Source organism: Astatotilapia calliptera, chromosome 22 (assembly GCF_900246225.1).
Source record: "Astatotilapia calliptera chromosome 22, fAstCal1.2, whole genome shotgun sequence".
Lineage (NCBI taxonomy): Eukaryota > Metazoa > Chordata > Actinopteri > Cichliformes > Cichlidae > Astatotilapia > Astatotilapia calliptera.
In genome coordinates this window covers 6,854,849-6,879,224 of record NC_039322.1, presented here as the reverse complement: position 1 = coordinate 6,879,224, position 24,376 = coordinate 6,854,849, and the positions used below count along the sequence as shown (strand labels likewise).

Below are 24,376 nucleotides of genomic sequence, written 5' to 3'. Positions count from 1 at the left end.
GTCCAGTATTATGCAGACATAAACACACATTAGCCTGCCAGTGGTCATTAGATTGTCTTTTAAGGAGTTGTGAATAAATGCAGTCTGTTTTGATCATTCAAGATGAATTGGAGCCAGATATGGAGCAGGGCAGCTCTGTGGTGGACCGTGAAGAGTCAGATTTTCTACCTCAGCAGAGCGGTATGTTGCAAAGATGAGCCTTTCTGCACCTATTAACCTGGAGTGATTATTCTTTTGGACTCCTCAAATGTCTGTACTATTCTTGTGAACACAATGAATCTCAAAATCTCCAACTTCAACACTCTAAGGACTCAAAAATAAGCTGAAGATTTTGGATGGGAGGGTCAAAGAATTCATTCGCTAAACATGATCAGGTTTCACACAAATGTTCATGAGGACAAAATGAAGGGATGCCATATTCCAGTAACCTTTTTAATACCACTTTAAATTTTGTCCAGATGTGTTTATTAATGCAACTAGAAAATCAAAATATTGTTTTTCTAAACTGTTTCCTGTTCTCTCGGGGCCTGCAGGCCTAAGTTGCCCCTACAAGGCTATAATCAGAGGATATTTGTATTTTTAAGCTACAACTTTTAAGTTTTCCACTATATTGGGTTAGCTGTCATGAACAGTACTTACACAGAGAAAACAACCTTAAAAGGTTATTGAAGTTATGAAGGATTTTTAAAAAGAACTAGACAGTGTTGTCTACTTACATTCAATAATGACTGACTACAATATTCATCACTCTCAGGGAGCTCATTAAAATCCTTTAAGATCTACCCAAACAAAATTTTAAAACATGACCAAAGGTGAGGACGTACTCACCCTCTGTATCCAGGGCGTGCACATAGTTTGCTTCGTTCCACAACATGAATGGTGAATAAACTAAAAAAGGCGAGAGAAACTGCAGCATGCTGTTATTTGTTTGAAACAGATGATAACACATCTTCATCTTTACATCAAAAATAGTTTATGTGAAAATTGTGTTAATGATTTTTGTATTTCAATAATATTTTTGGACTCTTCAGATGATGTGGATCAGCAAGGTGGACAGCTAACTCCTGAGCAGGATGCCATGCAGCACATAAAGGCTTGCAAGGACAAATCCTTCCTGAAGGAAATGTTTATTAATTCCACTAAAGGTTGGTCATGAATCCCTTATAACCGCCCTGTTATGGTTGTTTTTGTAAACTGGCTGTTAGTCTCAGCCCCTGTTGATTGTTGATATGAGACACTGAAAGGTAATCTTATAATAGATCATGTAAACGGTGAATACATCAGGAAACTTTATTGCTACACTTTTCTTTTCGTAAATACTATTTGATTACTATTGGTCTAGTTGTTACCATGGATTGGTCTTATGACTACAAATTAGTAACTGAATCAAACTTTTTTTTTTTTTTTTTTTTTGCATATTTGTAGGGAGAGGTGTGTTCACCAGTAAAGCCATTGAGCCATCCAACTTTGTTGTTGAGTATCGGGGGAACATCTCAACCTGTGGAGAAACCCGTCCAGAGAAATGTGTAGACACCCTCAACAATTTCTTGTTTCAGTTTTCCTGGAACGGAACAAGCTGGTGGTGAGTTTTCAGCAATATAAGGAGGGTTCTTGTTTTAAAATGTCTAAAAGCTCATGTTTAATAGAAAGCCCTCGTGTATCCTGAGAAAGGTTGATATCAAGTCAGATCCAGGTTTTTAAAAAAAATCTTCATTATGTGCATGAAACATGCTTTTCTTTAACATTACTTTACTCAACCTACTTATAAAGATAGCTTGAACGTGCAGACACTGACTGTCCGTCACCACCATCAGTCCGAGTCACTGTGATAAAATGCATAATTTTAACAGTGGTTGAAGGTTCATTGTGAGCATTTGCCCTGCAGCATTGATGCTTCTGCAGAGGATGGGACTCTCGGACGACTCGTGAATGATGATCACGTAAGCCCCAACTGCAAAATGAAGAAAATTGCTCATGAGGGGAAACCACATCTGTGCCTGTTTGCTCTGAAGAAAATATCTCCAGGCGAGGAGATAACTTACAACTATGGGCAGTCCTCTTACGCTTGGCGATCAGCAGTAGGTTTATTTGGTTTGGTATGATGTTGGATGGACTTCTTTGTTCTTTGTCTCTGTGTGTAAATTTCTAACCTCTGTTCATAACAGTATATGAGAATATTAGGGGTGCAACGATACACAAAATTCACGGTTCGGTTCGGTTCGATACTTTGGTGTCATGGTTCGATATTTTTTCGATACAAAAAAATGTTCATGCATTTTTAATTTGTCATTTATTAAAATTATAAATATATATTTTAACTCAAAAGTACAGTTTTTAAATTTAACCCTAACCCTTGTGCGTGTTTTTTATTTTGACAGCGAATGCACACCTGCGGACCACTTATGTGCAGCCCTGGTTATTTAGCTCATCATATTGCAGCCAAAGAAATTCTTTTGTCCATGAAACCATAAAGCTGCACTTTCTTTTTGCCTTATAGTCTGATATGTCATAACTTCTCCTGCTGCTTTTACACACGCACTCACATAAGCTCAGCGATTCTCTGCGCAATCAACCTCTCACATATTTAAGCTTGCTGCGGGAGATTTCACTTGTCATGTTTGCATAGTAAGCTAACAATTAATAAGACGATGTCAGAGGAATTGGTGCACAAATTATCATCACTCACAGATCAGTGCTGTCGCTCTCTATACACAGTTCGCACGATTGCAAATTGAAAGCAAAAAAAACAAGCGCAAATTCAAACGCGATTTCAATATGTCACATATTGACAGTGGCTCACCGATGCCAATGACATAATTACCCAGCTACATTTCTGAAAGAATGCAAAAGCATTGACATATATTTTTCCTTCCTACGGGCAGGGCAGAGATAGATTTTGGTAGCCCGACTGAAAAAAAATCGCTAGCCCCGGGACGTCGGGCTAGCGATATTGCAAGCCCTGTATCTGATTGAGGAATCACTCATCTTTGGAAAAGAGAGTTTATTACAGAGAAATGTCTCTTTCCAAAATAAAAGCTATACTATCCGCTTCTTCTGGGCTATATTCTCAGCAGCATATTAAACATATATAAGGAGAATCATGTGCTAACAGCTGTCTAAATGACTCGGCTAAAGTTGGTAGCATGCTTGCTTGTTTTTTTCTGCTTCCACTTGTCTTTGCACTAGGATGATGTCGGCGTAAATGTGCAGTCATATTCGTTGTGTTCCCACTAGTGCTGTCAGCGTTAATCTCGTTGAAATGACCTTAACGCCACAACACGGCAAATCTCCGTTAACGAGCTACCGCCGATCGCTCCGTGCATGGGGCTAGACGGCCAACACGTTAACGAGCTAACTGCGCTAACACACTAAAACCAAAATAATTCCAAACGCCAGATCTGAATGAGGTTCAATTTGCCTGTTGCAAGGAGAGCTTAACTTCTGTCTCGCTAGCTTGCCCTGCGCTCTTCCTTCTGACTATGCTGTCTGTGTTGAGCGCTCAGTGGATCTGCGCTTGACAGTGCAGCCTAGGCGGAGTAGTCGAACGCAGATTCACTGAGCGCTCAACACAGACAGCATCGTCAGAAGGAAAGTTGATAAAATAAATTACAAATGTTGTATTGTTCGATACATATGCGTACCGAACCGAAAGCACTGTATCGAACGGTTCAATATCGATACGAATATCGTTGCACCCCTAGAGAATATATACAGGAAGTTTTCTTTTTGACTTTGCTGTCTTCTTTTTATTTACAGGATCAAAACAAAGAACCACAAACCTCAGAAATGGAGACTGCAGCGTCTTCGACAGTGGATGAAAGAGTAGGTGTTGAACAAGATTTGTTTTATATTAAACACCAGCACTGTAAATGTGACTGCAGACTCGGGATTCATCACTTTATGATGTCTGGTATTTACAAAAGGGTTAAAAGGGTTTAACTTCCCTAAGAGTCCATCGGTAATCTAGCAGCACAGTCTCTTCTGCAGACCTTCTGCTTATAACGACATCTGTGAATGAAAAAAGGCACTAAATACACAGTAGCAGTCATAATGCTGTTAATTCTGAGTCAAAATGCATTGTTTGCAATAAATGCATCCAGTGTTGTGGGTGGTGAAGACAGGGAGTGATTTGATGCCTCTCTTTAATAACTATGATTCAAGTGTAAAGTTCTGTTGAGGTTATTAAAAGCGTTTAAAATCCATCCAAACAGAATTTTAAGCCTAAATATGTCGGCCAAAAACGAAGGAGAACTCGCTCTGAACTAAACTAAGACAGAGAGAACATGGTAGTCTGGACTATCAGCATGAGTATTAAGTGGCTTGTTTATTGTAAAGAAAATCAGAGTGCAGTTAGATTTGTGTGTTGGGTGCATAAATTTGCCTTTTTCTTAATTAATTCTAGGTGGAAAACTCAGATGAGGAATTCAGTTCTGCAGAATGCTTCTCTGATGAAGATTATGTCATTGACAATGAACCAAGCAATGATGACAGTTTTACCGAAAACGATGACCAGGATCAGGAATTTGAAGAAAATGCAGATGACTCGAAGGCCGGTTCTTCCAAAGCGCCGAACGATATGTCGGACTCCGATGAGTCTGACTCTGATGGAAAGTCTAAAGAAACTTCCTTCACTAAGAGAAATTACTGTTACGTTTGTGGGAAACCTCAAACTAAAATTTCTCGTCACCTTTTCACGCATAGAAAGGAAGAACCTGAAATTGCTGAAGTGTACGCAATGCGCAGGAACAGCAAGGAACGCAAAAAGCGTCTGGAGATGTTGCGAAACAAAGGAAACTTCAAACACAACCAAGGAGTCTTGAAGGCTCGCAGAGGAAAACTGAAAGTGGAAAGAAAATCGGAGATGTCCACATTTAAAACACTCGCCACTTGTGTATATTGTAAACGCATGTATGATCGTAAAGTGGTGTGGCATCATATGCAAAAGTGTCCCTCGATGGCATCCAATAAACCTCCAGAAGGCGTTCAAAGTCAAATCTTAACTTTGGTTGCCGCCACTGGACTAACGGACCCTGAACAGATCTCAACAGGTGTGAAGAAGATGTTGAAAAAAATGAAGAAAGACGATATTTCCTCTGTAGTTTGCGAAGATTCTTACATATTACAATTGGCACAATGTTGCTACCACATGAGAGAGAAGAAACAGAATCAGGGATACGTCACTCAGAAGCTGAGGCAAATGGCACGGATCCTGATAACGTTAAGAAAGAAGTCGATAAACAGCTTCGAAGACGCAGTCAAGCCCCAAAACTTCAACGCCGTTGTAGAAGCTGTCCAGGAGATTGCGGGCATCAAAGAGGGGTCGAAGTCGTTTGACAAACCATCTCTCGTTTGGAAGCTTGGAAATTCGCTGAAGAAGATCGCTGACATTAAATACGCCAGGGCTTTGAAGGATGGTGATGAAGAGGTGTTAGAGGAAGCTGAGGCATTTATTAAGCTGTGTACGAAAGAATGGCCCTCCCATGCAAAATCACAACCAAAAACACCCTGCCAGCCAACCTTACAGTTTACACAAGATGTGATGCTGCTCTACAAGTGCCTGAACAGGACAACAGCTTCTGCAGTCCAGAGCCTGATGATGTATGCAGTAACACCGGTCTACAACGCGCTTCTCAAAGTGGTACTTGCATTCGTGTCCTTCTTAAACAAAAATATTCAGGATGTTTCAAGGGTGACACTCCAGTCATTCAAGGAAAGGGCTTCCGCAGAGCTTCAGGAAGATGCTGCTGGTTCACAGACCCAGTTGGAGAAAATTCTGTCCAAGCACAAAGTCACGATTGGTGTTAGTAACTCAAATGGAAAAATATTTGCTCTTACTTTGAGCCCTGAAGTGCTTTCTGCGCTAACGGTGCTTGTGGACAAGAGGGACACATGTGGAGTAGGTAAGGACAATCCCTTCTTATTTGGGAATCCTGGTGGCAAAGGGTCAGACTTTCACAAGGGACACGCGTGTATCAGGATGTTCGTTAATCGCTGTGGTGCAAAGAACCAGGAAGCTCTCAGGTCTCAGTGTTTTCGTAAGTACATAGTAAGAATTTTCCAGATTCTCAGCCTTAAAAATGACGAGCTCACTCAGCTAGCTAAGCTGTTGGGCTGTGACATTCAGACAGACTGGGAGTATTATCAGACGCCCGAGGCAGCTGCCGATGTCGCAAAAATATCAGAGCTTCTGTCGGCACTGGAGAATGGATCTCTCGAACGATTCGAAGGAAAGACTCTGGAGGAAATTGAGATTCCAGGTATGTGACTCAAATCTCTGTTCACCCAAATCCTCCCTCAACGCATTTGCAACACTCCATTAAGAATGTTTAGAAACCCCGATTGTTTCCATGCATGTTTATTTTTTTCTTGCTGCGTTACCGCCACTTGTTGGAATAATGTTGAACCACTGTCGAGTTCCTTTTTTCCTCTTTCCTTTAAAGATGAATTGCAGCCAGTCATGGAGCCTGTCACCCCCAGAAACAGCGATGCTGAGGAAGATGATGAAGGTTCAGAAGTTTCCTTTGATGTGTGATATAATAGTCGTGCCTGCAGTTATTTTTGAGTGGTATTCGTGTTTATTATGGCAGATGATTCACCTTGTATAGTCCTCAACTGATGTATGGTGGGACAATATTAGCTATTTGCTTATTTCCGAAGGATGTTTCTTTATTAAAAAGTGAGCTGAAATGTTTAAAAATTAAAAAGTACGAAAAATGCAGATATTCTTCTTACAGATCTGTCTTTGTCTTTTCCACAGGTAAAAAAAGCAAAAGAAAACAAAGCCAAAGAAAGAAAAAGAAGAAGGAGATTGAAAAAGAGCAGCCGGAGCCAAATGAACATGAAGCCGTGAACACAGAGAAAGAAGACAAGGCAGAGGACGTGCCGGTGAAGAGTGACATCAGCAAACCTGTGGAGAAGAAATCTTTTAGCACAGCTCTTGAGCCAAGTATTTATTTCAGTGACGATGATGAGGACATGAATGTGAATTTTGACATCGACATAGACACTGATGACGACGATGATAGAAATGAGGAGATTGCTGCAGACGGTCGCTCAAACAGTTCAGGTACAAAGCCCAGGGTAACAGATGAAGATGCAACAACAGAAGTCAAGAAGAGCAACAAGGATGGTGACGGAGAGCAGAAAAATACGTCTCCAGACGAGCACAGTGCTGATGAAGAGCTCGCAGAGGCAATGGATATCGACACAGAGAACCATGTGGAGGAGGACTATGATGAAGATGATGATTGGATGGATGTGGACAGTAACGCTTCTGCTCCCACTTTAAATGAAGGTAAACTAAATCTGGTGAAAAATGGGTTCATGTTCTGTTAACTGGGAACTGTGGAGAGGTTTGACTCACTAAAGTGGAAATGTGTTTTACTAGTCACAGAAAAGAAGACCAACCTATCGGTGCCCATGGCTCTGATGAAAGAAGTGAAGATAGTAATCCCAAAACTAGACATCGTGAGTCCAGTTTGTTGTTATGTTTTACAACCTGCTGAAAATGACACTTTTAAAAAGTTGAATAAATGTGAGGTCTGTAAGCATCGCTGCATTCTTTACAAACTACTCTTTAAATGTAGGAGAAGGTGCAGCATCCCATCCACATTTCCCAGTTGTCATCTTTGAGTAACAAGCAGTCGGTGGAAGATAAACCCGTCCATGATGACAAGAAACAGAGTGCAAGACCTACTCCACTTACAGAGGTCACAAACAAGCCCAGCTCTGAAAAGGTAGGAAAACTTTCTTCTCTTCCAACGAAGTAGAATTTGTCTGTAAAATATATATTTTCGGTGAAATCATCTGAGCTGAATGTATGAAATATCAGGCCTGTAGAAAGGTGTTTTCCATAATCTATCTATCAATTACAAGGATTAAAACGCTATTGTTGTAGTTTATTTATGTTAAAGTATAAAGTGCCTTGAAGCAAATGTTGTTGTGATTTCGTGCTATATAAATAAAATTGAATTGAACTGAATTGAAAATGATCAAATCCATAAATGTTCTGGATGCCTTTTAAAGTTTTTAAGAGACTAAATGTCCATTAGTTTTATTTTCATAACACATAAAATCTTCTTAAGTCCGACAAACATGCCAGCTGTTTTTCTTTCACTGCACACTCAGATTGATTTCTTTTGTCAGTAAAACTTTGATACCATTAAAGGGATCACTTGGATTATGAGAACAGCTCTATCAGAGGCAGATCTCCCTCGTGCTGTCAGAACAGCTCAGACCCATCAGGGCGTGGTCACAGGATCTCTGTGTTCAGGTGTCTGACTCTGGGAAATTGCTAGCATGGTCTGTGGATTGAAGGTGGTTCTCGCTAGTGAGTTGGAGACCAGCTGAACACCTCCTCATGCTATTGCTGAACTGTCTTTGGGGGCTGTGTCAGAGATCGTCTTTAGCGCACCACGGCAATGGCAATCTGTGTTTTACACGTTTGGGTTTTAGTGTTGTAGCTCATCAGTGCATAAAATGCTGTAAAAATGTGTTTAATCAACTCTGTGATTTACACTTTTACATTTCAGGCAGTGCACATGAACTGCTCCCGCTGCAAAAAGAGCATGATGAAGGGACACACTGCTTACCAGAAGAAGGGCTTCTCAGACGTCTTCTGCTCCAAAAACTGTCTGTTTGAGATGTTTTCTTACAACAAACCAGCCACCAAGACCTGTCACCAATGTCATAAGTGAGTGTTGTTGAAACTGTGCTCTGTTCTTGATGACTAACAGGCACGGACTGTTTTAATTTATTTCTATTAAAGACTTTCATCCACTTGAGGGCAGCATAACCAAAGAGTATATACAACAATATGACATTATAATGACATTAAGTTATAAACTGCATGACGTCACTGTTAGTTAAGCAGCCACCAGATGATTGCTCAGTTTAGACCCGTGTTTCAGAGCAGCTCCTGATGGAATCATCTGCTGAATGAATCGCTTTGTCCAGCAGGTGACGATTATTTAATTAATTTCTCCTGTTTGTCGCTGAGCAGGTAGGATGGTTATAGGATATATAAGTGTCTGTGTTAAGTGTTTGTCCTCCCCTTCGATCAGAGCGATATCGCAGCCTCTGGACCTCATCATGGCTGCTGTGGACACTAAAGGAACTATGAAGGACTTCTGCAGCCCGGCTTGCTTGAGCTCTTTCAAGTCTGCATCCACCCAAACACAAAAGTCAGTCTGCAACATATGCAAAAAAGTCTGCAGTGTAAGCACTTTTTTTTTTCTTTTGATACCTGGGTGTTCAGAGTTTTTATTTTTCCCTTTATTATGGTTAAAAAAAATCGTATTTGTTGCCTTTAATTGCATGTACATGCACATCACAGTGTCTCCTTTAAGAGCTGTATGTCTTTATTATCCCGTTCAATGGCATTTTATTAATATTAATAACTAAACAAAAAAGTTTTTTATAATCCATGATCTTATGTCCACGGCTCCTTTCTCACTGACTTCAGACCAAATGTGAGCTGACCCTGAACGAGGCAGTCATCAGGTTTTGCAGCCACGCATGCTTCGATGATTTCTGCAAGAACAACATGGGCATCTGTGAGAACTGCAGCTCTGTGTGCCGCAGCAAACCGCTCACGCTGAAGCTGGAGGATGATAACAAAACATTCTGCAGCGGTGGTTGTCTGAAGCGGTTCAAAGAGGTGCGGATACATCAGAGAGGGAAAATGCAAAGTTGTGGGACCAAAATGTTGTAATAATCTACACAAAAACCCAAAGATCTCTTTTTAAAAAAACATTTATTCTGCAGAACTCCAGGATACTCCTACGCTGCACCACTTGCCTCTTTTCTCGACCTGTCTTTGACATGGTTAACTTTAAAAACGATGAGAATGTGGTGCAGCTCTTCTGCGGCCGCTTTTGTGTGAAATCTTACAAGCTGCGACTGACAGATGAGATGGATCAAGGTAATCCACAGTGAATCTGTCAAACGTCCATTTTTCACATCTTTTTACTGGATCTTCAGGTCAAAATCAGAGACGTTATAAAAGACGTATAGCACTCACTTCTTAAAACGAAACAATTTAAACTGTTTTTATCACATACAAGTTATTCTCTCACCAGGCATTTAATCAGGTACATCTTGCTAGCACTGTGTTGACCCCTTTAGCTTTCAAAACAGCCATAATCCTTCATGGTATAGTTTCATCAATTTTGGTTCATGTCGGCATGATAGCATCACACAGTTGCTGCAGATTTGTCAGCTGCATGTCAGCAAATATCCTGTTCCACCACCTCCCAAAGGTGCTCGATTGGGTTCTGGTGAGTTCTATTTGAGTGCAGTGAACTCATCGTCATGTTCAAGAACCAGTTTGACATGATCTGAAAATTCTGACATCAGAGGATGGCTGCTTCCAGGCCCTGTGGCAGAGGTTTTGGGCACATTGTAACCACTGAATTTGCCAAAACCAAAGTATTCTAGAGTCAAATCTGAGGCCATCTCTCTGACAGCCAAAGCTTGGCTGAAATCGGGTCACAAAGGGATGGAATTGGTCAGCAACAGTACTCGGGTAGGCTTTGGCATTTAACCGGTGCTCAACTGTGCCAAGAAATGATCTTGCACACTGTTAGACCCCCACCAATCTGAACTGTTGATACAAGGCAGAATCGATCAATGCTTTCATATTGTTCTTGCCAGATTCTGTCCATACCATCCCAGTATCAGCAGTAATCAGACAAGGCCACATTCTTCCAATCTTCTACTGTCTAATTTTAATGAGCTCAGTTTTCTTAGCTGAAAGGTGTGGTTGGAACAGCCAGAGAAAGGCTTAGAGTTTCCCCCTCAAAACCCCAGAGATGGTTTAGTGTGAAATGATAATATAATTGAAATTAATGAATTATGTTTGTGTAGCATTTATCTGCATACTTGTGGAGGAATAGGGTGTGAGGAAAATCTTGGGTTGTCATAGATTTCATAAAAAATAGGACCACAGTGCTCTGATGCCACGTCTAAAAGGTAAAATAAAATCATACTGAGCCATGAGAAGCCACAGAATCCAGCAGCGAGGCAGTGTAACTACTGCAAAAACAGTTCAGACTGAATCAGCCTTTCAAGTGGCACTCCTATCTCTTTTTCTTCCTTTTCACTCTTTTGAGGTTTCCTCATATTCAGAAGTGATAGTGTTGTGGTCAAATTTTCACTGTCACTATTTCAAAACCAAAAGCGACTGAATGATAACTTTTTCACAGGATTTACAAATAATCAAAAACTCTTATTTTGTAATAACCATGATGTTGTTATATGAAGATAGTAATAAGACTATTGATGTGTTTGTTAACAAACATGTCTCTATAAAGAGAAATCTAGTAACAGAAAAACATAGAATTCAAATACTGTTGGTAGAAGTCTGTGATGTTGTGACTTGTTGTACTTTTACTTGCTAAATCCAAGCAATCACCTTAACTGTAGGTAAAAGGCTCATCTTACAAATCTCTGCATCCTGTCTTTGCTTTTATTCTGAAAGTTCTTAACAGAAGTATCGATTTCTTTTCCCTTTATTATAATTCTCTTCATTCGTCTTGACATCTTCTATTTAAAAAGTGTCCATATGCCTCCAACATGTGAGATAAATCCAGTAAGTGTTTCTTAAGTGTGTCCCAACAAGCCTTACGTTGACTTTGTGTGGAGGAGGAAAGTTTGGATCATATTTAATAATTTCATCTGTGTGACTCCTAAAGGTTATTGATCAAGTCATGAACAGCAGCTGTATTTTCAGTAATCACATGTCTGATTTCTCCCTTCAGTGAAGAGAAAAACCGATAACCAATCAAAAGAGACAAACACTGTGAGTATGCTTTGTTTCTTTTTCCGCTTCAGTCACAGAAAACAGAGCTTACATTCAAGTCTGGGGAAGATTTCTAATCCCTATATACTAACAGAGGCTCTTCCCACAGGAGGATGCTGTCGAACCAAACGACACAGTGTTGCTCATCGCCGACGAGTGCACGCTCTGTTTCTACTGCAAAAAGAATTTGTTGGAAGGAGAGACACTTTACAAGCCGAAAGACACAGAGGAGTTTTTTTGCTCCATGGCCTGCTTACATGAAAAGCGTTGCGAGATCAAAATACCCATCAAAAAGTGCCACAACTGCTTTCAGTAAGTCTGTATTTTAATTCTCCATTTAAATGAGCAGCGGGGTTAAATGCACAAAAACAAACATTCTACAGATTCAACAGGTTTGTGAATGTGCTAACTTGACATGCTGATCTACAAAAAATTTAATCTCAGTGACTCAGAAATCTCTTTGATCTCTTTCATCTTATTTCTTCAGGGTGATTGCGCGACCTCAAAACATCATCCTGGCTCCGGTGGATGATTCGGGAACTATGAAGGAGTTGTGCAGCGATACATGTCTCTCCTCCGTCACATCCAAAATGAAAAAGGCTGCTACTAAGCCTCCACCAAAAGAGGGACCTAGTTCACAGTGCAGGATGTGTGCCAGATGTTGTTATGTAAGGAAAAGAAATAAAGTAAATTACTCTGAACTCTGTTTTATATGCATTAGGGATTGTAGCGCATTTGTCATGAACTGTTTAAGGATTCTTAGACAATGCTGGAGGCGAGTGTTTGTGACAATTTAAAAAAAAAAGCTGCAGAATATCTCCATCCTTTTACTTTAAAACTTGTTATTATTATTATCACGTTCATAATATATTTTTGTAATAACTACTCTTAACACATTCCGTTTCCAACCTTAGTGCAAACTCACGGTGACCCTGAACGGCGTGGTCCACAGACTTTGCAGTGACTCCTGCTTCATGAGCTACCGCAAAGTCAACAACCTGCGCTTGTCTCTCTGCGACATGTGTGACGCCGTCTGCTACAACAAATGTCTCGTGGTCAAGCTGGAGGACGGCAGTAAAGCCCTCTGCAGTGATGAATGTCTGGTCAAGTTTAAAGAGGTGCAGAAATAAAAACAAAACAAAAAAACCCCCAAACACATTATCTCCATATTTGACAAAAAGACTTGAATGTGCCTAAAACAACAAATTCATAGCAGGAATGTGCCTAAAACAAAGTGCAAAGGAAGGACTCCATTTTAACAGGAAGAGATTGCTGGAAGGTGGCTAGTTGAGAGGAAAGAGAACGAGGAGCATGTTTTATTATTCTTAGTTATTAGAACTGTTAATTACTAATCATAATCAAGCAACCATGTCTGTGGTAAAGTAGCTATGTGCAGGTAACATGAGGCCATCTTTTATATATTCCCTTAATGTATTTGTGCTTAATGTAACTCCATCATATAATCCAGACATCCTGTTACTGTGTCAGTATGAGGAAAACGCACAGAAATTATTAAATGTTCATTAAATGTTATTTCAGGACCGGATGTTTGAAAACTAAGGACTTGAGAAATAAAAAGAAATCAGGGCACATTTAACCCATAGAGCATCCGATAATTTAAACGAACTAATAACAGGTCATCACCAGGCTTTGTGTTTCATGTGTTAAGCAAAACATTTGCAGCTTAAATGCAAACAGCAAAGTTTTATAACTTCTGTTTAAGACACTCAGTTCACAGTTTTAAAAACCATTATGAGTCTCACCTTCATAAATGTGGAGTAGGCATAATACTTTACAACATATGTCTAAGGTAATGGTGTTCTTCATCTCACATTTTTCATTCGTTATCTTTGCAGAAAGTTGGCACTCGTCAGCTCTGCCCCATGTGCCAGACGTCCCATCAGCTGTCAGACATGATTGAAAATAAAAATGATGAAGGCAGGCTGGAGTTCTTCTGCAGCAACAGGTGTATGATGGTGTACGAGGCCCAGACCTTCACTGTGACGGGTATCTCCAGTCATATTTCAAACTGCAGAGAAAGTGTGCTCTATTGTGCTGTGCTCGCTGAGTCAAAAGCAGAAATAATGTTCATGCTTTTGTCCTTATAGACAAGAAAAGCTCTTCATCTGAAGTTTGTGAGGTTAAAGACGCGAAGCCATCTGTAATACATCTCAACTGCGTAAGTTTTATGTAAAAAATGTCTTCTTTAGTAGCCACACCCAGTTTGGATTCAGTGACAGAATAAATGTTATTAACAACTGAATGATAACAGCAATTCATGATTACAATAAATTCTGTTTATTAAATCTCTTTCCAGTACATTACCACTTACGTTAGAGTCCTCACAGTGCTTCACATGTAGGCCTTTGCTATTAACCTTACACAGTTAATCCAAATCTCTCTTGCCTCTTCATCAAGATCAAAACAGAGCCCATCGATGAGGGGTACAGCCAGAGTCTCACAGCCTCAGTTTCTCATCAGGACATCAAGAAGGAGCCAAATGTAGTAAAGGTAAGATACTCAATCATTATCAATCATTTTCCCCTTTACATTATACAGTAACTTCTTTATTATTTCAGTTAGATATTACTGGACACAATGATGTCATTTATTGTAACTAGAAAAACATAGACAGCACATTAAATCATCTAAATATCCAGGGGATCATTTAAACAGCACTCCACCCGCGCATCGTCTCCTGTTCTGGTTTTTACAGGAGGACTTAAAGATTGGGTCGGTTTTCTCCTTGACCGATGAATCCAAACCTGCAGAGCCCTCGCTCACCAACACGGATGTCCCTGCATCGTGCTCCGCCTGCAAACAGGTCCTCATGGATGGAGAGACAGTTTACCAGAGGAAAAACCACACTGGCACATTCTGCTCCACTTCCTGCCTCCTGAAATGTTACCAAAAGATACCAGTTTGGAGGACGTGCCACTTCTGTCTTCAGTGAGTCTAACAGTCCCAGTCTTTGGTTGCTGGACTGCTCTTGTGAGAGTGATAACTTAAGATTGTCATTTGTACTTAGAAACATATAATTGTTTGTATGTTGTTAAATGTCTCATCCTTATTTAGGTCTGCTAAGGTTCTGGGTGCATTCTCTGTTCACTCCCTTCTGCTGTTAGGTGTACCTTATACACATGTTAAGTTAGGGGTGGCTGTAGCTCAGGTGGCAGAGCAGGTCAGCCACTAATCAGAAGGTCGGTGGTTTGATCCCAGGCTGCCTCCTGCGTGCCAAATATCCTTGGGCAAGATACTAACTCCATGTTTGCCTACTGGTGGTGGTGCCTGCTGGCGCTGTGTGTGAATGACTGAATGTAGTGTAAAGCGCTTTGGGGTCCTTAGGGACTAAGTAAAGCGCTATACAAATGCAGGCCATTTTACCAAGTTCATGGGAAGGTCGCATCTTGTTTTGTGATATATGGTATGGTGGAACACACGCACTCTATATCTGTTCAGTTACAACAGTTGTTTGTCTTAGTTGGGCTGGTTGGAGGCGCCTCGTGCCAGTCATCTTAGGAGTTGCATTCCTTTGCAGATAACATAGTAAAACATTGCTAGGCCTGGCTGAGCAGGTTTCACAGGGCCATATTTTCACACACACACACACACACACACACACACACACACACACACACACACACACACACACACACACACACACACAATAAAAGGGGCGCTACGGGAAGTCCGGCCGAGGTTGACAGGGTTCAAGTGGAAGGAACAGCGCTTGACCGTAGTCGGCTTCCCTCGCGAGTGATCAGACGAAGAGCTCCGTCTTGTGTCTTGTTTTGGTGCTGCTTTGGTTGTCTTATTGTTCCAGCAGGGTTTGTGCTTAGATAAACCCAACAGCTCTAATTATTCTTCTTTTTAGGCTCATTCACAGAATAACTGATGTCCTTTAACTTATTTCAACTTCATCTAAACTTCACTCTATTGAATTTTTTTAATCTTACCGTTCCTCGTTTTCTCAGAGTGATAAGAGAGCCTCAGGACATCCTCGAGGCCCCGCTGGATAACGAGGGGACAAAGAAGGATTTCTGCAGCCAGACTTGCCTGTCCTCCTTCAACTACAAGAAACAAGTGTCCACCAAAATACCCGTGGCTCCTGTCTCATCACACTCACAATGCAGCATGTGCAGCAGATATTGCATTGTAAGAGACCAGGGAACAGTTTCTCTAATCTAATTACACGACACTGCCTGCTATAATAGTTTCATCAGTCGATGATTAAGTTGCAGTTTATTTGTTAGCTGGATTCGTGTGTTCTAAATGAGCCTGACCTCTGTTTATCTTCTTGTAGAGCAAACACGAGATCACGAAAGAGGACGCCATCCACAAGATCTGCAGTGAGCCGTGTTTTCTGCGGTTCTGCGGCATGAACAACATCACAGTCTGTGCGAACTGCCGCGCACACCGTAAAACACCGCTCACGCTCAAGATGGAGGAGGGCGGCAACAAACTTTGCAGTGAAGAGTGCCTGGCCCAATTCAAGCAGGTCTGAAGGATAAAGTTTGCTTTTCCTACTGTTGTGAATGTATTGTGGCAAATATTAAACACATCGGATATGTTAAATAATGAGCCAAAAACCCAGGATTCAGATTGCTTTTGTCACTTAGTGTTAGACAGCTGGGTCTGTATGACATTAAGAAAAGAGGGCATTGCTACACTCATCTGAGGCAGCTTTGGCTGCAAGTTTGCAAGTGTAAGCAGGTTGCAACAAAACTGGATCAAAGGAGGTTCATTTTTCATTTAAGATTTTAGGCAATTTCTAAAAGCAAAATGTTACTTTTTCCTAATCTTCAAAAAATGACACGAGCTGAATTTGAGTCTTTGCTTTTTGTTGTTGCACAGAAAATCCAAACCCCGCAGCCGTGCACAATGTGCCGTAACACTTCTCCGATATCAGACATGGTTGAAAACAAAAGCAGTGAAAATGTTGTGGAGCTCTTCTGCACCAAAAGCTGCGTGTCTGCATTCAAGATCCAGGCTGTCAATTCATCAGGTACGGGACGGATGCTTTGTTCAGCTTCTGTTTGTCTTATTTAGTTCTGTTTGTAACTCAGAAGCTTCAAACTTTCATTGTGTGTTAACTATTTTTTATTTATAAAAGTAAAACCTGGAGATAAAGCATTTTTTAAACTGTATGAAAAGACTTCAAATTCAAAGGTGCAAACATAAATCTGCTCAGTTTCATGCTTTCCTCGATTAAACCTCCCCTTCTCCTCAGCTGCCTCATTGAATTGTGACCACTGTGGTAAGACTGCAGTGCCAACCTGTCACCTTGCCATGTCAGATGCCTCCATCAGAAACTTCTGCACTCTTAAGTGTGGCATGGATTTCAGGGTAATGTATTTAATATATGCTAATAAAACAAAGCCCTCGATTCCCACCCAAAAACATTTAAAAGCACCCAAAGGTGAAATACTTTCTTAACAGCAAGCTTGACTTTAAGATTTTGTTTGTCACATTTCTATCAGAAGTTTTGAACAATGGCTCGCCCATTTCTTTCTTTTGTCTGATTTACAGGAGAGCCAGAATCCAGCAGGAGTCCCCGATCAAAGTCAAAGGGATTTCCTCCATCCACCACCGAAGCTGCTATGCGCCCAGTGTCAAAGCATCGTATTAACTACACCCAAAGTCATCCAGAGAAAGGTACCATTCTCCCGTCCTTTCTTTAAATGTGGAGAACCACAAACAGTGAGGGCTGTGTGGGTTGAAAATTTTGTTGTTTTTTTTTCCTCTCTTGATTGTATGCATTGTTAGTTCAACACTGTTTTACACCAGCTGTTAAACTGTCTCTCTGTCACCTGTAAGCTGTTAGAAACATTCATGTTTATGTGGACTGATTTTTATCAAAATATAACCATGTTTGTGTGCAGGAAAAAATATACTTTGCATGTAGTGTGGCCTGTTTTCAAGAATTTAAGAGGGTCAACAGCATCACGGCTACCTGTGAATACTGTAAGAATGAAAGAATCATCAAAGACGTCAAGAGAGTCGGCGGCAAAGACTGCTGCTTCTGCAGCGATGGTAGGGAGAACATGTCAGTGTAGTTTGTTTATGGTCCATTTCACATGATTGGGAAGTTTACTGGAGCCTCATCTTTCTCTTCTCGCAGCCTGCAAGACACTTTTTTGTCAAGAGCTAAAAGGGAAGTGGGGTAAACACTGTCGCTCGTGCAGTTACTGCCAGTCGATATCCAAGAGTCTGGTGACGACACCGGGTGAAGACACGGACATCGAGTTCTGCTCTGAAGCCTGCTGCTCAAAATACAAAATGCTCCTCATCCATGTAAGTGAAGGGTGATGCTCACACTCTGCACAGTCTGTCTGCTGCAGATGAAGGTTCTTTTTCCTTTTACCCTTGAATATAATTTGTAAAAAGACAATTTAATCACCAATTCTTCTCCTAACTGATTTTTTTCTCAGGTGGCAAAATGTGACACCTGCAGTAACAAAGGGAAACTAAAGCAGAGTCTGCCACTGCTGGGAGAGGTCAAATACTTCTGTGGCATGAAGTGTCTCCTGCACTTCTGCAGTAACAAGGTTCAGATGCTCGACGGAGGTATGCACATTTGCTGTTTCATTTGCTCCTGATGGAGCTTCCTGGTTAAGTGAAGGCTATAATTTGTTCTCGAGTCCTGGGTCAGTTACAGGCTTTATAAATCTGTGCTGCAGTTTAATCAGTTACTGGCACCACTGACTGGCTCTCCTCTCTTTCCAGAAGTCTCTTTATCTCCAGTACCTGCAGCACCAGCAGAGTCCTCTCCTGTCATTGGGAATGTTTTATCTTTGGCTAATGCTCTGACCAGGCAGCACAGCGGCCCAGCAGCCTCTCCACAGCTTGGTACACGCACACACACAGACACATTATTTATTAACACATGGTGATATTTCACCCAGGAAATAAACTGAGTAGTAATTGTGGGAAATTGTGATGCTGTGTGTGTTTTGTTTTAGCTGCTCTGACTATAGTTGTTGCCATGTTTTTTCTGGTTATCATTTCTCCACAGGCTCCATCACTGACATTCAAACAAAGGTCATTGGACATGTAAGTCTGCAAAGATGTTTTAATCAATGTGCCTCTATATAAACTTCTGTTTTGATACATTAGAAGTGGCTAAATTTCAGAATGACCTAATAATATGATCTGTGTTACAAATGAAGTTGTCTTTGTCGTCATTTTGATTTGATCGTAGTTGAAGGTGTTTTTGTGACCTGTCTGTTCTTCAGGCCAGCGTTCAGACTGTCCCAAAGGAGCTCAAGAACAAGTCGATCATCTGTACTCCGCTGGTTCATAACAAAGGGGTCTCCTGTACAGAAGAGGCTCTTAACATAGAGACACAAAAAGGTGAAGCACATAAAATGTCTGTTGTGAAACATGAACAGGTACCATCTTTTCAGAATTAACAGTTTTTGGTGTTTACTCAATTTTTTCTTTTCTGTTGTTAGAAGACCGTTGTGATCCTAAAGTCGTAGTCCTGCCTGTCCCAGTGCCGGTTTACGTTCCTGTGCCTATGAACATGTACAGCCAGTACACCCCACAGCCGGTGGGCCTGCCCTTACTGGTAAGTAAAACACATCTTTGATCTTAAACAAATATGAGACCATTACTGTAAGATAAATGCTCTCATTCTTTAAAAGTACTTAAATGTTGCTTTGTCATTTCTAGGTTACATATTTTTTAAAAATCCTTGAAGTTTTTTTCTGTTTGAGGAAAAAAACATTTCTGAGTTGTGGTTCATTTAAAAAACGATGATAATTTATTGAAAGCTGTTTGTCCTGCTGCTTTTAACTTTAAGTACATTTGTCATTTGCCGCATTTCAACCTTTTAAACTCAGTAGAAACCCGAGTCTTAAGTCTGTGTTTCCCACAGCTGCCTGTGCCCCTGGTCCTCCCTGTGAACACAGATGGCTCTGAGGCAACGGTGAAATCCACAAAGGAGAGTTTGCATCCTGAAAACTTACAGGGCGAGCTCAACATCAGGCCTGAGACGGAGATAGAGCAGAGCGAGGAAGGGCAGAAGCATGGAAAAATGATAAAAGAGGAAGAAAGACCCAAGCCTTCATCTCTGCAGGGTAAGAATTGTTTTTAATTACATGAAATAATTACAGAGTTATATTTTTACAGGGACAGGACGACCTGTAGTACTCGGGTAAGAAAAGTTAGTTTCCATCATTTATGGACACATGAACCAAACTGAGCCAAACAACTGTTTGTGTCATTGTTATGATCTCATCAGTCATTTATGACTTAATGTTTCGGTTTACTCGGGATGGACGTGACAGTCACAGCGGTGTCAAAGATCCTGTGTCACCATAGAGGGCTGATTAGTGATGTTTCCTGTAAACAAACACACCTTAGTATTACCTGTTAATAATGTTAATACACAGGTTACTATTAGCTTCAACAACACTTACATACAGTGTGTTTTTCGGGTTAGTAATAATAACAGCTGGCTCTACTCCATTTAGCTGCAGTTGTTGAACTTGCTGGTTTTACTGCTTTGAGCTGTCAGAATGTGCTTTGTAAAAGATCTTGGATTATAGGTGCTGTGTTCCTGTAATAAGTGCACATATTTTTTTTCTCTAATAATAAAAAATATCAAGGATAAAAGAACTGTTTCTCTCTCTTGTTTTTTTCATTATTTTCAGACCACACCAGGAGCTGCAGCAGTGACTTGCGTACAGATTTTAAGCCCACTTTTGACAACCAGGAGGATTTCTTTGATACCAGCGCCGGGCCGGTCACTCAGCCGCGAGGCCACAAAACCTCCCCTCCAGTTTCAGATGAGGACATGCCCAGCAGTCCTCTTCCTGACCCCCCACCTCTTTCTCCTCCTTCAGCTCTGGAAACTCCTCAGAGATCACCCGTCGCTCCTCCTGCTCCAATTTTAGTACCACAAACTTTGGACAAAGACAAGAACAAGGTAAGAAACCAGCTGAGCTGGTTAGAAGCTGCGTGATGTTTCCTTTCTGTGGTTTTGACTCTTCTGTGTGTCTCAGGATTGTAACCTGGAGCAGCTTTCAAAGAAAGATGAGCAAGACGCTCCTAAAACAGACTTTACTCAACCAGTGTGTTCAAAGCAAAACACACTCAAGAGTCAATGTGGAGTTGATGCCTGGAAGAGATGGATCAAGTGGAGAGAGTCGCAAACCAACCCGGAGCCCGTTTCTTGTATGTTTTGTAACATTTTTTTACTTGTCTGTAAGCTTTAGATTTTTTTCCCTCTTTGAAGTGAGTTTAAAAAAATTCAGGTGGAAAAAATCCCAGCAAACACTACTATAGTCATAAACATGCTGTTTTCTGCTTTGTTCGTGCATATGTGCAGGTAGAGGATGGAGCTTTTTCTAACTTTTAAGAACTTCATGCTGCTGTTTGAAAATTTCCCCATTTTTCCTGTGAAGAAGTAACTACACCCTCTACATTGTAGAATCTAGCAGGAATAAATTTCTCTTAAGGTCCTGTCACAGCATTTCAGTTCAGTTGAGGTCTGGACTTTGTGACTTTATTCATTCTGAGCCATCCTGCTGTGCTTGGGATCATTGTCCTGTTCCATGATTCAGTTTGGGCCTCACGTTTGACTCAAAGCCAAATACTTTGGTACACAGAGGAGTTCATGGTCGACTCAGTGACTGCACGATGCCCAGGTCCTGTAGCTGGAAAACAAGGTCAAGTTTGACCTTCGTATAGAGACCATAAAATCCATAGTCCTGTGAGAAACCTTTGTTTTTCCATTCTGAGACAATTCATAAAAAAAGAGCAGATGAATACAATTTGAGTGTAACTTTATTTTTTTTGTATTTTGTCTCATGAAGGCAATGATGTCAAAGCTAATCCACTAAAACCTTTTCGTGACTCTTTCATCTGTTAGCTCATGCACTGACGCTGAAGGCGGACCTCCTTCGTTGCTCTGTGGCTGAACTGAGCGACTGCCTGCTTTGCTTCATCAGGGAGGTGAAACAGTCCGATGGAGAGCCGTACTCCCCCGGCAGGCTGTTCTACCTCTGCCTCAGCATTCAGCTGGTAAGACTAGAAATTACAATATATACATTTATAATTATTAACAAATGGGCTGCCTGATCCTGCTGGTTCTTTCTAACTTGGCTCTCTGGCTCCTTCTCTGGGTGGCTCTTGCTTCCGAGATTGATGGGGGTCCAGGAGTGTGGGGCTTGGGTGGGTTCCTTTTGGGGCTGCTGGTGGTCTTGTGCTTTTGGCCATGGTGCCTGGGTTGTGCTGGCCAGCGCCCTTCTTGGACTTTTGGGTCTGTTTGCTGTCCCTCGGCTTCTGTGGCGTTCTGGGCCCTTCTCTCACTTACTACGTCTGCTGGCTGGCTTAAACAATATCTTCATGCTGGCTTTAGACACTAGTGTGCATGTTTTTCACACAGCACGCTGGTGTTCTCGGCTGGGGATTCTGGGCTTCATGACGTTTGTGTTCTGGTGATTTGGGCGGAGTCGATGGAGGTGGACTTGTTTTTACAGCACAAGCTTCCACATTGATGATAAGATTTAGAGGTTGGGTGAGTGTCATGGGGCTTTCATGCTGCTCCGTGGGCACAGTGATCCAACACTCAGCGATTGTTTACTTTTTCTGTTAATTTCTCACCCACCTGTTTGTCATAACCATATCCTGTGTTTAGTGTTTAATGAGCCATATTGGTTTTTGTCTTTCTCTGTAGTTTTTGGTTCAGAACGGTCGGCTGGAGAACATATTCAGTGATCTCATCTACGACAGGTTTTCCACTGAGTTGACCAAGATCCTTAAACCTTCAGTCACAGGTGGAGGTAAATTATCTTCAGCACCTTAGTTTTTTCCTGTCTTTGATATTTTGATCACGATCATCAGCTGCCTGCTGTTTTTGGCAGGTTGTGTCCTGTCCTGTGTGGAGGAGCAGTTTCTGTGGGACTGTAAACAGCTGGGGGCGTACTCCCCCACTGTCCTGCTCAACACGCTGCTCTTCTTCTTCTGCAAGTACTTTGGCTTCACCACAGTCGAGCAGCACCGCCGGCTGTCCTTTGCAAACATCACACTCTGCACCAAAACCAGCAAGAGCAACACCAAGACCACCTTCCTACGCTTCCACCCACCTACTTGTAAAAACCAGGAAGAGTCAGGTACCAAACGGCTGAGGGCCCAAATGAAATTCATGTATAGTAAATTGTATGACATGGAAGTTTACATTTTTACTTACTTAAGTCATGTTGTTGTGGTTTTTGTGTGTTCTTCAGACACGTATGACGTCCCAGCTAAGAAGGTTAAGAAAAACGAGTCTGAGGAGGATTTGCTGGAGATGATGGAGAACCAGGAGAACCCCCTTCGTTGTCCAGTCAGACTCTATGAGTTCTACCTCTCCAAGTGGTCGGTGTCTCTAACTCCTCAGGGATTTATGCCTTATCACCCTTTATCTCCATCTATCAGCTGTATTACTACTCCTAGTTTGAAATTTGCGAACCCGTTTAATGCATAAGAAACTGAAACAGTTCTGTATCAACGCTAAAATAAGGTATAAAATGTTTAAAATGTATTTACATTTAGAGATGTCTAACTTTAATGACCTCACATTATTATTATTATCTTTTTTTAAAAACACATTTTCTTCTATTTCATGTAGTCCCGCATCGCTGAGGCAGCGCAGCGATCTTTTCTACCTCCAGCCAGATCGGAGCTGCCTTCCCAGCAGCCCTCTGTGGTTCTCGCCCGCCCCGCTCAATGACAGCAGCGTGGAAGCCACGATCATCCGAATCCTTGCTGTCCGAGGGCTGCAGGGGGGGGAGAGAGAGGGTGCATGTATGGCCCCGTAACCACTGGATGACCCATCATTTACACCTGATCAGGAGGACTCATTGTTTGAAGGACTTTTTTATTAGGTGCATCAAGATTGATTTAAGAATATATACATAGTAAAAACATCAGCATGATTCAATGAAAGATGGCTGTTTAAAAACACACTGTTTATGAACAAGTGGCAGAAAGACACCAGATGTTTCCATCAGCAGCTGGTGGAAGCTAAAAATAGAGCTAAAAGAGACTTTAGAGATTACAGCTGAATTTAAAACTGTTTTTCTTAAACTGTGAATAAGAGTTTCATCATGCCAGCTCCATATGTCAATACTATATCACCAGTTTGCCTTGAATTTTGGCTGACCAGTCAGTCAGCAGGCGTGTGAAAGAAGAAACCTCCCAGCAATATAAAATCTGAACAGAAACCCGCCTCACATCTGTGCAAGTGTTCCTGTCATAGCTCGTTCCACATCAAGTTGGCAGCGATGTTTTGTTTTCTCTTCGTGCTGCTGATTGCGAGAGCTGATTAAAAGGCTGATCTGAACCCTGTATAACTCCTCTGTGAGGTCAGACACTGATGTAAATTCTTAAAAGTTACAACAAAAAAAGGTGTTTCACAGGTGACATTGCAGTTTTAGCACATAATACATACATTAAAAAAAATCAGGAACAAACTAATCATTAACATTTATCTCATTTTAAATGGTGTATATATCTTTTCATTAAACATCTCTGAAAGGAAGCTTTAAAAGTTTGCAGCATTAGCTTTCATTGTGTCCTGTACTCTCA

At 41.2% G+C, this 24,376-nt stretch overlaps 1 protein-coding gene across 4 annotated transcripts in view; it reads left to right on the top strand.

The window, feature by feature from the left end:
* LOC113014180 (uncharacterized) overlaps nucleotides 1-24,325 on the top strand; it is a 29,695-nt gene extending 5,370 nt beyond the window's left edge. For 3 of the 4 annotated variants that reach the window (XM_026155539.1, XM_026155538.1, XM_026155537.1), the window contains exons 7-48: nucleotides 103-180; nucleotides 1,032-1,145; nucleotides 1,426-1,582; nucleotides 1,886-2,078; nucleotides 3,757-3,822; nucleotides 4,403-6,257; nucleotides 6,441-6,506; nucleotides 6,758-7,294; nucleotides 7,388-7,467; nucleotides 7,587-7,736; nucleotides 8,532-8,692; nucleotides 9,063-9,216; nucleotides 9,464-9,658; nucleotides 9,766-9,922; nucleotides 11,760-11,800; nucleotides 11,910-12,112; nucleotides 12,288-12,468; nucleotides 12,715-12,918; nucleotides 13,657-13,807; nucleotides 13,909-13,979; nucleotides 14,219-14,311; nucleotides 14,517-14,749; nucleotides 15,775-15,955; nucleotides 16,104-16,298; nucleotides 16,655-16,805; nucleotides 17,031-17,146; nucleotides 17,330-17,455; nucleotides 17,683-17,833; nucleotides 17,922-18,094; nucleotides 18,232-18,367; nucleotides 18,527-18,649; nucleotides 18,816-18,853; nucleotides 19,036-19,153; nucleotides 19,255-19,370; nucleotides 19,680-19,881; nucleotides 20,458-20,732; nucleotides 20,809-20,980; nucleotides 21,678-21,829; nucleotides 22,485-22,590; nucleotides 22,672-22,920; nucleotides 23,035-23,164; nucleotides 23,418-24,325. In XM_026155539.1, coding sequence (XP_026011324.1) covers nucleotides 103-180; nucleotides 1,032-1,145; nucleotides 1,426-1,582; nucleotides 1,886-2,078; nucleotides 3,757-3,822; nucleotides 4,403-6,257; nucleotides 6,441-6,506; nucleotides 6,758-7,294; nucleotides 7,388-7,467; nucleotides 7,587-7,736; nucleotides 8,532-8,692; nucleotides 9,063-9,216; nucleotides 9,464-9,658; nucleotides 9,766-9,922; nucleotides 11,760-11,800; nucleotides 11,910-12,112; nucleotides 12,288-12,468; nucleotides 12,715-12,918; nucleotides 13,657-13,807; nucleotides 13,909-13,979; nucleotides 14,219-14,311; nucleotides 14,517-14,749; nucleotides 15,775-15,955; nucleotides 16,104-16,298; nucleotides 16,655-16,805; nucleotides 17,031-17,146; nucleotides 17,330-17,455; nucleotides 17,683-17,833; nucleotides 17,922-18,094; nucleotides 18,232-18,367; nucleotides 18,527-18,649; nucleotides 18,816-18,853; nucleotides 19,036-19,153; nucleotides 19,255-19,370; nucleotides 19,680-19,881; nucleotides 20,458-20,732; nucleotides 20,809-20,980; nucleotides 21,678-21,829; nucleotides 22,485-22,590; nucleotides 22,672-22,920; nucleotides 23,035-23,164; nucleotides 23,418-23,607 — 8,240 coding nt within the window. In that variant the 3' untranslated portion in view covers nucleotides 23,608-24,325. The remainder of the gene's footprint in view (nucleotides 1-102; nucleotides 181-1,031; nucleotides 1,146-1,425; nucleotides 1,583-1,885; nucleotides 2,079-3,756; nucleotides 3,823-4,402; nucleotides 6,258-6,440; nucleotides 6,507-6,757; nucleotides 7,295-7,387; nucleotides 7,468-7,586; nucleotides 7,737-8,531; nucleotides 8,693-9,062; nucleotides 9,217-9,463; nucleotides 9,659-9,765; nucleotides 9,923-11,759; nucleotides 11,801-11,909; nucleotides 12,113-12,287; nucleotides 12,469-12,714; nucleotides 12,919-13,656; nucleotides 13,808-13,908; nucleotides 13,980-14,218; nucleotides 14,312-14,516; nucleotides 14,750-15,774; nucleotides 15,956-16,103; nucleotides 16,299-16,654; nucleotides 16,806-17,030; nucleotides 17,147-17,329; nucleotides 17,456-17,682; nucleotides 17,834-17,921; nucleotides 18,095-18,231; nucleotides 18,368-18,526; nucleotides 18,650-18,815; nucleotides 18,854-19,035; nucleotides 19,154-19,254; nucleotides 19,371-19,679; nucleotides 19,882-20,457; nucleotides 20,733-20,808; nucleotides 20,981-21,677; nucleotides 21,830-22,484; nucleotides 22,591-22,671; nucleotides 22,921-23,034; nucleotides 23,165-23,417) is intronic. The other variant, XM_026155540.1, reaches the window with a different exon arrangement.
* The last annotated feature ends 51 nt before the right edge of the window (nucleotides 24,326-24,376 follow it).